The sequence below is a fragment of the Furipterus horrens genome, unplaced genomic scaffold (genome assembly GCF_987537825.1).
Source record: "Furipterus horrens unplaced genomic scaffold, mFurHor1.1.pri manual_scaffold_3, whole genome shotgun sequence".
Taxonomy (NCBI): domain Eukaryota; kingdom Metazoa; phylum Chordata; class Mammalia; order Chiroptera; family Furipteridae; genus Furipterus; species Furipterus horrens.
Window position 1 is genome coordinate 104170772 of NW_028327173.1, and position 16382 is coordinate 104187153.

The 16382-nt window shown below is 39.2% G+C and overlaps 1 protein-coding gene across 4 annotated transcripts in view; it reads right to left on the reverse strand.

Annotated features, from left to right (window-relative positions):
- Window positions 1–16382, reverse strand: part of PEAK1 (pseudopodium enriched atypical kinase 1) — a 257702-nt gene that overhangs the window by 104150 nt on the left and 137170 nt on the right. For 3 of the 4 annotated variants that reach the window (XM_090269950.1, XM_090269951.1, XM_090269952.1), the window contains exon 3: window positions 9620–12865. In XM_090269950.1, coding sequence (XP_090126076.1) covers window positions 9620–12750 — 3131 coding nt within the window. In that variant the 5' untranslated portion in view covers window positions 12751–12865. Of the gene's footprint in view, window positions 1–9615; window positions 12866–16382 lie in introns of those variants that run through there. The other variant, XM_090269953.1, reaches the window with a different exon arrangement.

Below are 16382 nucleotides of genomic sequence, written 5' to 3' on the forward strand. Positions count from 1 at the left end.
TTTACTATATAGGAAAACTTGTATTTTCATTTCTCCCAGCAGTGTGTTTCCAGGCATGGGATGGTGACATAATGGTTACACTGCCATCAAGCCAGAAACACATGTGTGAAATTTGACATTCATGTTTTTTCTCTCAAAGTTGTTTCAAGTAAATACCAATAGTGTCTCCAAGTAAATGAGGTAATCATTATAAAGGTAAATGCTGTATATTTTTCAGTATGAGTAATCATGTTTTAAACATTTTAAAAAGTTAAAAAAGAAACTATTTCATACCACTTTTTCTACTTAGTCTGGGACATTATAAAATGTGAAAATTCCAATGTGCCTCTAAGAAAAGCTTAGTATCTCGAAATTGCTTTACTTAGACTACAGCATATATCTTTACAATGGTGGTGAGATCAGTGGTTCTAAAACTGTGGCCCCAAGAACAGCATATCATCACTTGGGAACTTGTTAGAAATACAAATTATATGGATCCACCTCAGACCTACTAAATCAGCCTAGGGGAGGGGAGGGGCGGCAGGCAGCAATCTGTGTTTTACCAGCTCTCTAGTTATTTTGATGCTGGATTAAATTGGATAACCAATGGGATAAATCAATTGCATCATTTGGATTCATAGATGTTACTTATAAAGAACTGACAAATTTTGGAAGATATGGCCCATTTACAACCAAATCTGTGAAAATACACACTGCCATAGCAAGGGGTCAAACATGACATGACATGGGACTGGGCCACCCTCAAGACCATATACAGTGGCATACAGCCAAAGTAGAGAGTCTCATTCCCCAGAGAGAGGCCAAATCATTTCCTAGCTCTGCCTTACATGATGCAAATAAATAATATACCACAGACATATTGAATGAGGAGCAAAGCTATTTACTGATCTGCAAGAACTGCCATTCCCTCGGATGTAACTAACCATATGCTATTAAAATTGCTTCTTTCCAAAGGAAAAATACTAACCTGCAATATGTGCATTTTATTACTACTGGAGTACAACATTGTATCATTCACTTTCAACCACCAATGACAAGACTATTTCTTTCCAGGAAAACATTTATAACCCCTATTTTATTTTCTTTGTTATTACATGGATTTAAAGAAAAACAGGAACTTGTTAGCGTTTTGACAACTATTTGGAGAGATATAAAATGCTTATTTTAGTAAAGAATATATATAAGACTTCCTAGCATTTTGCTAGTAAAAGTGACAGCATTTTCACTTTTATTTATATTTTTCTAAAGAAAAGCTTTTGAGAATCTGCTCTATCATCAGTTTGCTGTCTTTGCCAGAGAGAAGACCAAGCCTGGTTGAGAAGGTTTACTCTAGGTCAAGGGGGAGGAAGACTCGAATTAGATGAATGAAGTACTCAGGTCATAGCTTTCGTCGTCGTCGGCAGCCGTCCGTCTCGAGAGACGATGGTGTAGCTTCTTAAGAGTCTATCTGCACCGCCGAGAATGGCTGTGCAGTCCGACTCGGGAGTGACATGGTATCTGTCTCCTCCCATGTTGAATCGACATCTTGCGATGACGCTGAAGCTACAAAGCCTGGGCAGGGTAATATGGAGGGTCTGCTGTTGCCCATGCAGCAGACCCCCCCTCTCTTCGCAGCTGAAGGGCCCAAGGGAAAGACGGAGTCAATACAGCTTGGCTTCAGGTGCGCCGCAGGAGTTGCCGGTGTTGACTACAGCGTCAAACCGCCTTAGGGACTCCGGCTCCGGATTTTCTGTCGGGGTTTACTCCCTTAGCCTTTCCCCTGAAGAGGTATGCCGCAAGGCAGCGGAGGTTTTTCGGAGTCAGAGTTTTCCTTCTCTGACTCAGGTCATAGCTTTGATTAAGGATAAAAAGGACAGGGGATATAAGTAAATCATCCCATTTACTACAAACGTGGGATAGCAGTCCCTTGTTTTTATTAGTAGTTCCGCAATTTTGCTTACAATATAAATGAGAAAGAAAAAACTTAAGTTTCCTAAACATAAATGTTTATTTGAGTGATTACAAGTGAAAACATAAAAACTGTGTTTGATCTTGTGTTCATTAACAATGCAACATTATAGAAATAATACACTCTTTGGACTGAGACAGATCAGCGTTTGAATTCTGACTGACAACTACTAGCAGTATCAATCTGTCCAATTCTTAACTTCTCAGGTTTTTAGTTTCCTCATTTGAAGAGTACAACCAGTTTGTAGGGGTGTTTTAAGGATTTGAGATAAATATTTGGGATGTGCCTCACAGAGTAGATGATCATTACACAGGTATTAAAGTATGAAAGAAAACTAATGCCTAGAGATTTGATGTGGGTATATAATCTGACCACCTGAATTACGGATTATAGCTTTTGGTCTCAGTATCAATAACCAACTTCTCCTATTTCACCTACATGTTAAATAACCACGAATTGCTTGCCATCCTCTCTTCCACAACACATGGAAGGACAGAAAGAGACAGCAATGAAAAACCAAAAATTCCCTTAAAATAAAGTACTGCATATAGAAATAACACCTGGTGAAAGCCAAAAAAGAAGTGCTTGAAGAGTTGTATTTCATTTACAGTGAGGAAAAGAACAGTACCACCATTTATTCATTTAATCCTGTTTAGTCCTCACACTATCACAGCATTTCAAAGCAACATATTTATTGCTGCCAAGGTGTTATGACTTGCTTTTCTAGGTTAAAGACCTTTTGTATTCACCAGATGCATCAGGCTACATTAGCGAAAGATCCAGTTCCATATATCTTGTTCAATGCAATAAGATCACTTTAATAATATTCTAATCTTGGAATGCAGTAATAAAGATTGATGGCCTCTAAGTGCTACTTAAGAACAAAACGGCTCTTATGCAATCTTAAAGACATAAAAAACTTAGCACCTAAAAATGTGTTACAAATTTCCCAAGAGACCCAAGATGGGAGAGGAATAAGTGGAAGGAACACTAACCTCCTCCCAGTATCAATGTGGAATTACAATTAAATTGTAGAGAAATCATCCTGAATAACCAACTGAACACTAGCTGGAGAGAAGCCTTATAAACAAGGACAGGCAGAAGAAACCACTTCACCTCAACAAGACTGTAGAGAGTCTGGAGGAGGCTGGGCTCCCACAGGTGGCAGCTGACTTCTAGAAGGTTGTTTCAGCAGCCAAGGGATTCCCCATGAGAAGTGTGAGGTCTAAACGCCAAGCTGGGCTGGCCAGCCTTCAGGGGTCGGGGTGGGAACCCAGATAACATCCAGCTGTGAAAAGCAGCAGGGTTTCTGTCTTCCAGCAAGAGAAGGCTGGAAATACTGAGAGCCTCTTAAAGGGCCAAAACATAAAATTTTGTTTGCAGGCATTTACCCTGGGCTCTGGCACAGGGAGGGCAGAATGGATTAGAGATGCTTGAGGAGAGTATGGGGTTGGTTACTCTGAAGAGAAAACTAAAGAAACAGCTGCCAAAATCTCTGTACTGAGTCATTCCCCATTCTGTGCAGAAGCCAACTCTCGAGGCAGAGCATTCCCCTCCAAGTGGCATCAGCTGGAGGGGAAGCAAAGGCCCATCCACAGGAATTACTCTGCCCCATGCTGTTGATCTTATGCCAAGCTGCTGATTACAGCTTGATTAGGTTAACAATTGATCAGCTCAACAACTGATTAATTTTAACAACTAAGTTGGAAAATACAAAGCAGCAGCCAAAATGGGAAGACAAAGAACAGACCACAAATGAAAGACGAAAGAATTCTCCATAAGAACTAGATAAAGTGGGGGCCAGCAATTTATCAGATAGAGAGTTTAGAGTAATGATTGTAAGGATACTCAACAGCATGAAAAAAATAAAATAAGAAACCATACAAAAGGACTAGTCAGAAATAAAGAATGCAATACACTGGAAGGAATAAACAGTAGGTTAGATGAAGCAGAGAATCCAATCAGTGATTTGGAAGACAAGGTAGAAAAAAACACCTAGGCAGAGCAGCAAAAAGATAAAAGAATTTTAAAAATTGAGGAGAGCTTAAGAAACATTTTGGATAACATGAAGCATAACAATATGGGAATACCAGAAGGATAAGAGATGAGCAAGGGATAAAGAACCTATTTGAAGAAACAATGACTAAAAACTTCCCGTATCTGGTGAAGAAAAAAAGATACACAAATTCAGGAAGCTTAGACAGCCCTAAACAAACTGGACCCAAAGAGGCCTACCCCAAGACACATAATTAAAATGACAAGGCTTAAAGACAAGAAGAGAATCCTAAAACCGTCAAGAGAAAAGAAGGTAGTTAGTTACCTACAGGGGAGCAAAAATTAGACTGTCATCTGATTACACAACAGAAACATTTCAGGCCAGAAGGGAGTGGTGTGAAATATTCACAGTGCAGTAATGAAAAGCAAGGACCTACAAGCAAGGCTACTTTACCCAGCAAAGCTATCACTGAAAATCAAATACAGCAATGCATCAAAAAAGATCACACACTGTGATTAAGTGGGATTTATTTTGGGAATGCAAAGTTGGTATAATATTTGCAAATTAATAAATGTGATTCCCCACATAAAATGAAGGGTGAAAACAACATGATCATATCAATAGATGCTGAAAAAGCATTTGATAAAATCCAGCACCCATTTGTGATCAAAACTCTCAACAAAGTGGGAATAGAGGGAACATAACTAAACAATAATAAAGGCCATATATGACAAACCCCCTGCCAGCATCATACTAAATGGGCAAAAATTACAAGTGTTCCCCTTAAGATTGGGAACAAGACAAGGATGTCTGCTTTCACCTCTCTTATTCAACATAGCACTGGAAGTCCCAGCTATAGCAATCAGTCAAGAAGAAGAAATAAAAGGCAACCAAATTGGAAAAGAAGAGGTAAAACTGTCGTTATTTGCAGGTGACATGATACTGTACATAGAGAATCCCAAAGATTCCAAGAAACTACTAGAACTGATAAAGGAATTCAGCAAAATAGCAGGATACAAAATTAATATCCAGATACCAATTATATTTTTATATGCCAACAATGAACTAAGAGAAAGAGAAATTAAGACAATTCCATTTACAATTTCTTCAAGAAGAATAAAATACCTCAGAATTTAACCAAGGAAGTAAAATGCCTGTACATGGAAAATTATATGACATTGAATAAAAAAACTGAAAAAGATACAAATAAATGGAAGATCATACTGTGTTCATGGATGGAAGAATTAACATCATTAAATTGTCTATGCCACCCAAAGTAGTCTACAGACTCAGTGCCATTCCTATCAAGATTCCAATGACATATTTCACAGAAAAAGAATAATTCAAAAATTTATATGGAACCACAAAAGGCCCCGCATAGCAACAGGAATCTGAAAAACAAGAACCAAGTTGGAGGAATCATGCTACCTAATATCAAACTACATTATAAGGTCACAGAAATAAAAACAGCATGGTACTGGCATGAAAACAGACACAGACAGAATAGAGCACCCAGAAATAAACCTATACGTTTATAGTCAATTAATATTTGACAGAGAAAGTAAGCATATACAAAGAGCTAAAGGTAGTCTATTCAATAATGGTGCAGAAAAATGAAACTAGACCACTCTCTTACACCACACACAAAAATAAATTCAAATCAATTAAAAACTTAAATATTAGACACGAAACCATAAAAATCCTAGAAGAAAACATAGGCAGCAAAATCTCGGATATTACTCGTAGCAATATTATATTGGATATATCTCCCCAGGCAAGGGTAAAAAAAAAACCAATGGGACTACGTCAAACTAAAAAGTATTTGGACAGCACAGGAAACCATCAACAAAATTAAAAGACAACCCACAGAACTGGAGAACATATTTGCCGATACATCTGATAAGGGATTAATATCCAAAATTTATTAAGTACTCACGAAACTGAACACCAAAGAAACCCAAAAAACCCCAGTTAAAAAATGGGCAAAGGACCTGAATAGACAGTGCTCCAAAGAGGACATACAGATGACCAACAGACATATGAAAAGATGCTTGATGTCACTAATCATCAGAGAAATGCAAATAAAAACCACAATGAGATACCATTTCACACCTATCAGAATGGCTATCACTAATAAATTAACAAACAACAAGTGTTGGCAAGGATGTGGAGAAAGGGGAACTGTTGGTGGGAATGGAGACTGGTGCAGTCACTGTGGAAAGCAGTAGGGAGATAATACAAAAAATTAAAAACAGAGACTCCCGGTCAAGATGGCAATGTAGGCAAACATGGCTGGCCTCTTCCCACAACAAAATTACAATTAAAATATAGAACAACCATAACTCAAAACTGTCTGAAACTAAGTTGAATGGAAGTTTGACAACTACAAAATTAATGAAACCACATCCATCCAATCCAGACTGGTAGGAGAGGCGCAGATGTGGAACCAGCTGGTCCTACACCTACATGTGGTGGATAAAAATTTGTGAGGATATCTCAGGAACCAGGAGTCCCAGCCCCACACCAGATCCCCCAACCCAGGGTTCCAGTGCCAGGAAGAGAAGTCTCCAAAACTTGTAGCTGCAAAAACCAGCAGGGATTGAGTTGGAAGAAGAAACAGCTGGACCCTAAGCAGTTCCTCTTAAAGAACCCATACACAGACTCACCTACTCAGACTCACTCCCTCTGAGTTCCAGCACCAGGGTGGCAGCTTGAAGGGCACCAGCAGCATACTGGGAGAGACTGAGTTTCTGGCATCAGGGTGAGCAGATGCCATTGTCTGTTTTCAGAGCCCTCCTCCTGCAGAGCCACAGAGCTGGCAAGCTGGTGCCATATCTGAGACTCCATCTACCTGGCTAACACTGTTTGACCCCTCTTGGAGATCTCCCCAGTGACTCCATCCCACCCAACTGATAGGCCCACCAAAGCTACTTTTCCATATGGATGGCTGGTCTTGGCTCATACTGCACAACTCCCTAAATCCCCTCAAACAAGCAAAAGCTGGCCACAAAGAGCCCCATGCCTGGCACTAGCAGCAGCCAGCCTAGATTAACAGCTTGGTGTTCCCTGAAAATCTCCAAACCCAGCATGAGTAGCAGTCATCTTAGACTGCTTTATAGCTCAGACAGGGTGGTCTGGAGAAAAACACAGGTGGGGGCTGACCTTGGTCTGCACCATCCAGGAAACCCCAGGGTCAATGTATCCAGTGGACAGCTACAGACCACGTCAGAGCACCTCCACCCTGCCCCTGCACAGCTGATCCTCCACAGAGAGCAGACATTGGTAGTCAGTGGTCATAGCCAGTCCTTGCAGCTGACTGGCCTGGGTAAATTCCTCCCATTGATCTGCCAACAGCAACCAAGACTCAATGACAGGAGAAGGGCGTAATCAGCCCACACAAAGGGCACACCTCGAGTACCCAGCCTGGGTGATGGGGAGGCTGTGCCACTGCAACCCTACAGGACACCTACTACATTAGGCCACAGTACCAAGTCTTGGAGTCAAAGTAGCTTTATCTAATACATAGAAACAAACAGTGAGGCTGCCAAAACAAGGAGACAAAAAAAGAACAGCTCAAATGAAAGAACAGATCAAAACTTCAGAAACAGAGCTAAATGAAATGGAGATAAACAATCTATCAGACACAGAGTTCAACACACTGGCTATAAAAATGCTCAAGGAATTTAATGAAGACCTCAGCAGCATAAAAATGATCCAGTGAGAAACAAAGGATACACAAATTGAAAGAAAGGACAATTTACAGGGAAATAACAGTAGAGTGAATGAAGCCAAGAATCAGATCAATGATTTGAAACGTAAGAAACAAAAAAAATCCAATCAGCCCTGGCTAGTGTGGCTCAATGGATTGAGTGCCAGCCTGTGAACCAAAGGGTTGCTGGTTCGATTCCCAGTCAGGGCACATACCTGGGTTGTGGGCCAGGTCCCCAGTTGGGGTGCATGAGAGGCAACCACACATTGATGTTTCTCTCCCTTTCTCGCTACCTCTCTAAAAATAAATAAATAAATAAATAAATGAAAGAAAAGGAAAAAAAAATCAGAATAAGAAAAAGGACCCCGCCCCCCCAAAAAAAGGGGAGCAGGAGAAGGGGAAGAGGAAGGAGAAGAGGAGGAGGAGGAGGAAGAAGAATAAGAAGAAAAGGATAGGATAAACAGCCTCTGGGACAACTTCAAAGATACAACATTCACATCATAGGGGTGCCAGAAGGAGAAGAGAAAGAGGAAGAAATCGGAAATCTATTTGAAAAAACAATGAAAGAAAACGTCCCTAATTTGGTGAAGGAAGTACACATGCAAGTCCAGGAAGCATAGAAAATCCCAAAAAAGATGGATGCAAAGAGGCCCACTCCAAGACACATCATAATTAAAATGCCAAAGGTTAAAGATAAATAAGAGAATTTTAAAAGCAGCAAGAGAAAAGAAGTTAGTTACCTACAGGGAAATCCCCACAAGACTGTCAGCTAATTTCTCAAAAGAAGTTTTGCAGCCTAGAAGGGACTGGCAAGAAATATTCAAAGTAATGAAAAGCAAGGATCTCAGCCAAGATTGCTTTACTCAGCAAAGCTATCATTTAGAATCACAGGGCAGATAAAGAGTTTCGCAGACAAGAAAAAATTAAAGGAGTTCATCATCACCAAACCATTATTATATTAAAATTTAAAGGGACTAATTTAAGAAAAGAAGATCAAAACTATGAACAATAAAATGGCAAAAATACATATCATCTATCAACAATTCTATCTAAAAAACCAACTAGGCAAAGAAGAACAGAGAGAGAGAATCGCGGATACAGAGAGTGTTTTGATGCCTGCCCGATGGGAAGGGGTTATAGGGAAAAGTGTGAAGAGGTGAGGCAATTAACAAGTACACATAGGTAGTTACAGAATAGCCATAGGGATGTGAAGTACAGTACAGGAAATGGAGTAGCTAAAGAACTTGTACACATGACCTGTGGACGTGAACAATGTTGGGGGGATTGTCAGAGAGAGTGGGGGTGCTGGGTGGAAGGGGGTAAAGGGGGAATAATGAGGACAACTGTAATAGCATAATGAATAATGTATAATTTAAAAAAGTAAAAATGGATCTCCCTTTGGACCCAGTGATCCCACTTCTGGGAATATATTCGAACAAATCCAAAACACTAATTCGAAAGAACATAAGCACCCCCACATTCTTTGCAGCGTTATTACAATCCCCAAAATATGGAAGCAGCCCAAGTGTCCATCAGTAGATGAGTGGATAAAACAACTATGGGACATTTACACAATGGAATACTACTTGGCCATAAGAAAGAAAATGTTACCCTTTGCAACAGTATGGATGGACCTGGAGAATATTATACTAAGTGAAATAAGCCAGTTAGAGGAAGACAAATACCATATGATTTCACTCATATGTGAATCTAATAAACATACTGAACTAATAAGGAAAATGGAGACAGACTCATAGGTAGAGAGCATATGACAGCTAGTGTGGGGGTGGGTTAGAGGGTGGAGGGATTGAGCAAAAAGGAAAAGGGCTCTTAGACATGGACAACAGTGTGGTCATTGATGAGGGTGGGGTGTAAGAGGAGTAAATGGTAATGGAAAAAGTACAATTAAGATTAAATTAAAAAAAAAAAAAAAAGTTCCCACATTCTGCCAGTCTATTTTACCTACCTGAGAATTTTTTTAGGAATCTGTGATGGAAAAGAATGACTCATTTTCTTTTCCTCTGAATGCTGTAGTAACCCCTCCTGTGTTCCACCCTTCTCCATGACTGCTGACTGGTCTGCTCTGGCGTTACTCTGATCCACACTGAGCTGGCCTTCAGCAGGGTCACATCTGTACATGAAGATGACGGCTGGTTTCTCACTGGACTCTCCTTTTGCCTCTGTGAACCACTGATGGCGGTGAACTGGAGGAGGTGGCAGCATGTGGATAACTGTGCCATCCAGGCCCACCAGTTTCCCTTTCTCTCGTTCTTTCTCTTTGTCATCCTCCTCATCTGTTTTCTTACGGCGGAAGAAGCTTTTAAATGATATCCAGCGTTTAGGTTTTGCATCAGCTGCCCGCCTGCTGCCTTCAGAGTGCAAAACTGATTCAGCTTCTGTTGACCTGGTAGGGCTGGTTGACTTGGTCCAGTTGGTGAAATGCTTCTGCAAAAGGTTACCTGCATGGTAAGAGGAGGAAGTAGAGCGTGGTGGGGGAAAAGGAGGTGGTGGCTCACTTTGGGGATTAGTCACTAATTTAGAGGAGGAGGTGGTGACTGGTTTTGTCAGTGGATCTTTCTGTACTTCAGTGGTAAGATTTTCTGTGGTCTGAGGTGCTTCATGTTCACAACTGGGCTGAGATGTAAAGAGAGATTTGGGCCGGACTGGTGTACTCGTAGCAGCATTGACGTCTGGAGGAATTACATAAAGCTTTTCTACATTGCAAGCTTTAAGACCTGACAGGGGCATTTCTGGAGGAGACTGTGGGGGTTGGATAGAAGCCACAATCTGAGAAAGCACTGTACTTGCTTTCTCCCTGTTGCTGCTGCCATCGCTTACTGTTTGACACCCCTGAGTGCCTTCTGTTCTGGCAACAGGTTCTTGAGTGGTTCTTTGGATCTCTGTTGGGGAGCTGTGGCTAGAACTATAGCTTCTCTGTGGTGAAGAATGACCTCTGTTGAGACAGTTGTTAAACTCCTGGACCTTCTGAGCCACTGAGCCCCATTTATGTTCTGTGCTGCTTGAAAACTCTTTAGCTTGGGGACAATCAGTGGGGTTGCTAGTGGTGTAATCAGACACTTTGCCAGTAGCTTCAATTTCTTCATAAGTATGGCTTATCATACTTGTGTTTTTTTCCTTCCCTGAAAGTTCTCCACTTGTTCCGAGAAAACTTTTATAAATGGCTAGATTGTCATATGCATTTGGATTGATTACAATGGGAACTTTGATAGCATTTTTGGAACTCCGAGCATAAGTTGGCTCATCGTGAATGATAATTGGAAAAGGTGGCATACCAGCATTGTTATAACTATTAAATTTTATTTCAGACAAATTAGGTGACTTAACAGGGATGGTTTTGGAAGAAACATTTGCAGCTATGGGTGAAGTAGGTGCTGATTTATGACAGTTTTTCCTTGGAGGGACATTGGGTGTAGTTCCACCATGAATTAATTCCACCTTAGGTATCCTTTGTCTTGGACTGGTACTGGAAGTCCATACTTCTTGGTATCGAATTGCACTGGATTTTTGGAAATGGGCACTTATTTGACCTGATGTTGATATAGGTGGTGTCACTGGAGAGTTTGGAGCAGAAGATGAGCTTTTTGTCTTGGGGCTGTTAACAGGGCCCTCAAGGTGTTCGCTAGCCATGGCTGCTGACACGTCCACAACAGTATATGGCTTGCATAACGGCTGTTCAAGATTCACAACGCGGTAGGGCGTCGCTTGCTCTTGTACAGGAATGAGGTTTATGATTACTGCTTGCCCAGCAATATCTGTAGATGCTTTACTTCCTTGCTTCTCAGTTTGTACAGCAATCTTGCCATCCTTCTCTTCTAATCTGAGAGCAAGGACTGCTTTGTGTGTCTCTGGAACTTTTACTGAGCTTTTAGATGCCTGTGATGAATCCTTCTCCTGATTGTTATCAGAGAGACTTTCATAATTGGGCTCACTTTCCTTTATATCCTTAGAATCTCCTGGGTTACCAGGAGATATTCCCCCATTACAAATCTTCTGGGATAAACTACTGGCTGTCTCAGAATGTGATTCTTCTGTTAAAGAAGAATCTGGTGATGTGGAGTCAGATGACACCATGCTCTGAATGCTTCCTGGTCCATAGACCACAGAATTCTCTTCATAACCATTCAGGATTTCATCATAACTGTCATCATAGTCTACAGCACAGATTCTCTGCAGAGACTTATTTCGCAGAGGGACAGTATTCCATTTTTTGTCCACATAGAATCGAACTGGAGACAAAGTGTTTGCCCTAAAGTTAGCGAAGCGAGGTTGCCCTCTCATGCGAATCTCCATGGCCAACAGCTCTTCATCACTTTCATCCCAGCTCTCACGGTCCTCCTCCATGTTACTGAAAAGTACATCTTCCTCGCTCTCCTCACCACTAGAAAATTCTGGGTAACAGAACTGGCCCCCTTCATTACTAATCACTTCTGTGCTCCCACTCAGAATAACATGCTTGTCCTGAGTATCCTTTATCCCACCCAACATGCAACTTGGTGGAAGCTTTCTTTCCAATGACCGTTTATAGCAATCATTTATTCTTCCTAAGAATATTTCTCTGGAGTTGGTTTCATTTCCTCTTATCTGAAGGGTAGTATCCAAGCCTGCTATCTCCTTCAACACTTCAGTGAGTCCATTATTGTTATTTGATATCTTCTTTGCACTATCATTATTGCCATAAGGTTTAGAAATATGGCTAACTCCTTCGATATCATTTTCATTATTATTATTGAGTGGTTTCTGATTCAAAGCTCTCCTGTTTTGGTTCCTCCCTATGATGACAGGTTTGTTCTCACAGTGTCCTTGGATGCTAAGCTCACCACATACACTTTGCCCATCTGCTACCATCATGGTGGGCTTCACAGCTATAGTGGGCTTTTTAGCCACAGGAGGTCGGAAATTTCCGGTGTTCCTGATACGGTGACTGTTACTGGGATTGGCATTAGTTTTCACATTGCCGTGGGTACTAGGTGTCTTCTCAGGATCTGGAGGAAGCTGGTGCAAGCTTTTAGGTTTAAAGCAGTTCTTGCACTCACCAGGTTTCCAAACGTGTTCAGTAAAGGTGTTACAAGCAGACATTTTAGAAAATAGAACTTCACAGACAATGCTTTCCTTTCAGTGCATGGCAAAACTTTCATCTGTTAGCTTTCACCTCTCCTATGTATCGTAGCAGCTCTTGTTAAGTATCATCAATCTGTAGGGGGGAGAAAAAAGAAGAGAATCTGAATGAAGAAGGCATTATGAGGTTTTTCATGATGAATGGCATAAAAAAATTGGCTCTCTTCCTTAAATTAAAAGATTGAGAAAAAAACTAATTGGAAAGTTAAGTTTTCTAACCATAATTTTATGCACTCTTCATTGATCCACATCTAATATTCTGTATGAGGTCTCCATGACAATGATAATGTGACCTTCCTCTCCTAGAAATGCCTTTGAAACTGCTATCCATCAACCTATCTGAAATTTCTTGGTCTATTGAGGGTTTCTTCTACCCACCCTTTACTTTTTGGATATCTCACAGACTCCTCAAACTCAATGCATTCGAAACTAACCTTCTGGCTAGCCCTTTACTCATCTCCAAGAAACTATTCTACTCTAACCAGCCTTCCTCTACCCCCCAGGCCACTGTCTTCCTCTTTTATCCTAGTTCAATTAAATGCTATCCACCTAGACAGCTAACCTTCAACATTCAGACCATTCTTTTAGTTTATTTTTTACTTGTTTTCATTTTTATTGATCTCCAGGCCATTCTTGACACTTCTCCCCTCAGCTCTAATGCCATATCCTACTAACTCCCTACATTAGTCTTGCCAATTTTATCTACTACATTTCATTAGAACTCATTCTTGCCATTACTAAACACTGTGAGTAGTTAATTTGCCTAGATTCCTGCAATAGGCTGTTAACTGATCTTCATGTCTGTAGTCTCACCCCATTCCAATCCAACCTCTCTATCCTTGTTATTCAAAGTATAGACCTCAGTCAAGTAGTATCAGTCTCAACTGGCAGCTTGTTAGAAAGGTAGTATCTTGGACCTACTGGATCAGAATCTGCATTTTTAATGAGATTCTCAGGTGATTTCACTGTTCTATACTACCATCAGATTTAACGTTATAATATGCAAACATGATTATCTTCTTACCTAGCTTAACTATTCTGTGGTTCAATCTTACCTACCTCATTGGCTACCAAACATCACATGGCAGACTAGAAGTTGCTAGCTAAATAAGAACCATCTGGGAAACCGCCCTACACATGCCTAGTCAACCTCTGAGAAATGAGTCTGGGAACCTGGTTTTTAAAATAAGTTATCCAGGTAATCCTGTGTGCATTGAGGTATTGGAATCTCTAGTTATAGGATGGAATATAAGGCCTTTAAATCTTCATGATACGGTCCTTGTCTTCCTTCTAACCTTACGTTTTGAAAATTAAGTAACCTTATCATACTCTATATCCCACTGGGCCACTTATTTTTCCTTGGTACTATCAAAGCCACTTAAGACATACCTCCATTTATAAGCACTTTCATTTTTAATTGTTTCCTCACTTAAAGAATTTTGACCTTGTTTAAGCCCTGGGCTGTATCTTATCCATCTGTATATATCTATCATAAGGAGCTGAATAAGCACTGGTTGATTAATGTGCTGGTTTTAAAGTTACTTAAAAAAAAAAAAAAGAATCTTGTGGCTCTCTTCTCTTGTCTTAGGCACATAGATGCAGACACAGGACATCACTAGTCTCACATTTCTACTTTGGATATTAAATAAAGTTGAAAGTATGTATGTACATGTAAGAACTATTTTAATAGTTGAAAAGTTTAACTACATTCCTGTATAACAGTAACAGAATCCTTGCTTTGGTCAGAAAAGTAGCCTTTTTGTCAAGTTTCAGCACATTTATAAGGAAGGAAAAATATTTTCTTTAGCAAATATATACAAAACTAAGTCCCTTATAAACAATACTCATAAAAAACTCTGCCTCAGTGGAAGAAGTACAGAGTTAAAGATCTCAAAGAATTCCATACAGAGAGCCCAACAAGACAGTCAAAAATATAAGTTCATTATTTGCTGACAATTATTAAATTGCTCCTTTCAATAAGGCTAAAATATACTTTGCAAGTGTTTTAAAACATTTATTAACTCTTTCAACTATTCTAAAAGATAAACCCCTTAGTTGATAAAACAATTTCCTGGCAGTCTGAGGTTAGAATATTTTGAGTAATGAGAAGAATGACAAAAAAACTAGGCTAGAAAAGGAAAGCTGGGGCCAGATGATGCAGGGCTTTTTAGGCTTTTAAAAATCAGTTTATCGTAAGAGGAGTGTGAAGCCAATGGAAGGTTTTAAACATGTGAAACATGATACAATTTGCATTTTTTAAAAGATGGCTTTAACCAAAAAACGTGAAAAACTCAAGTATAAGTTTAACAAAACACGTAAATTCTAAAATCTATATGCAAAAAGAAAGATACAAAACACTGATCAAAGTTATCAAAGACCTAAATAAATGAAGAGATATACCACATTCTCTTAATACTGTTAAGATGTCAATTGTACCCAAACTGTTCCACAGATTTATAACATAATTTTAACCATAATGTGAGGAGGATTTTTTTGTAGAAATCACAAGCTGATTCAAAAATTTATATAAAAAAGCAAAGGAACTAGAATAGTCAAAACGATTTTGGAAAAAAAAAATTGGAAGAGTTAGATTACCTGACTTTAATATTTAGCATAAAGCTATAGTAATCCTGATAATGTGGTGTTGCGCAAAGGATAAAAACAGAATGGGGACATGGGGTACACAAATTACAACCAACAGAACAACTCTAGCCTGTAGCCTATTTTTGTTTATCCCTATGCTAAGGATGTTTTTAAATTTTTTATATTGTTGAAAAAAAATGAATAGAATAATATTTTGTGAAAAGTGAAAATTATATGAAATTCAAAAATCAGGACCCATAAATAAAGCTCTATTGGAACATAGGAGGCTCATTTATTTACATATTGTCTATGGCAACTTTGGCTACAATGAAGAGTTGAGTAGCTATGAATAACTGTATGTGGCTCTCTCATCATTTTGCAGCGCATTTTAGTGCTCTAGAAAATTGCAAAATCTTCCCTACTATATCTATCAACAGTGTGAAAGGACATTTTTCAAAAATAAAAATAGTAAAATTTCATTATAGATATGCCATAGATAAAGATTTGTATTCAATTTTGATGAGAAGAAACATTAATTTTGAACCCTTAATAAGCAAAATGTTATCCCTCCACCCCTGCAATTCCAATCTTCTTGTCAGCAGAACTGTGTTACAAAAATTATACTCAATTATTATATTTTAAATTCTGTCAAAATATTCATAGAAATTTGTTTCTCTCTTATTATATAAGTACTTATATAATATCTTGGGTTTTGTGTTTTGACCTACAAAACCTAAAGTATTTACTATCTGGTTCTTTAGAGAAAAAGTTTCCTTAACCCTGACATAGATGAGAAGAGACACAGAACAGAATAGTCCAAAAATAGACCCATAGAACTATAGGCAATTGATTTTTGACAACGATGAAAAGAATGTTCGTTTCAACAAATGTGCTAGAACAAATGGATATCCACAGGTAACAAAAGAAACCTCAATCTCTACCTTAGACCCCATAAACAAAAATTAACTCAAAATGGATCACAGGTCTAAGTATGAAATTTTAGAAGAAAA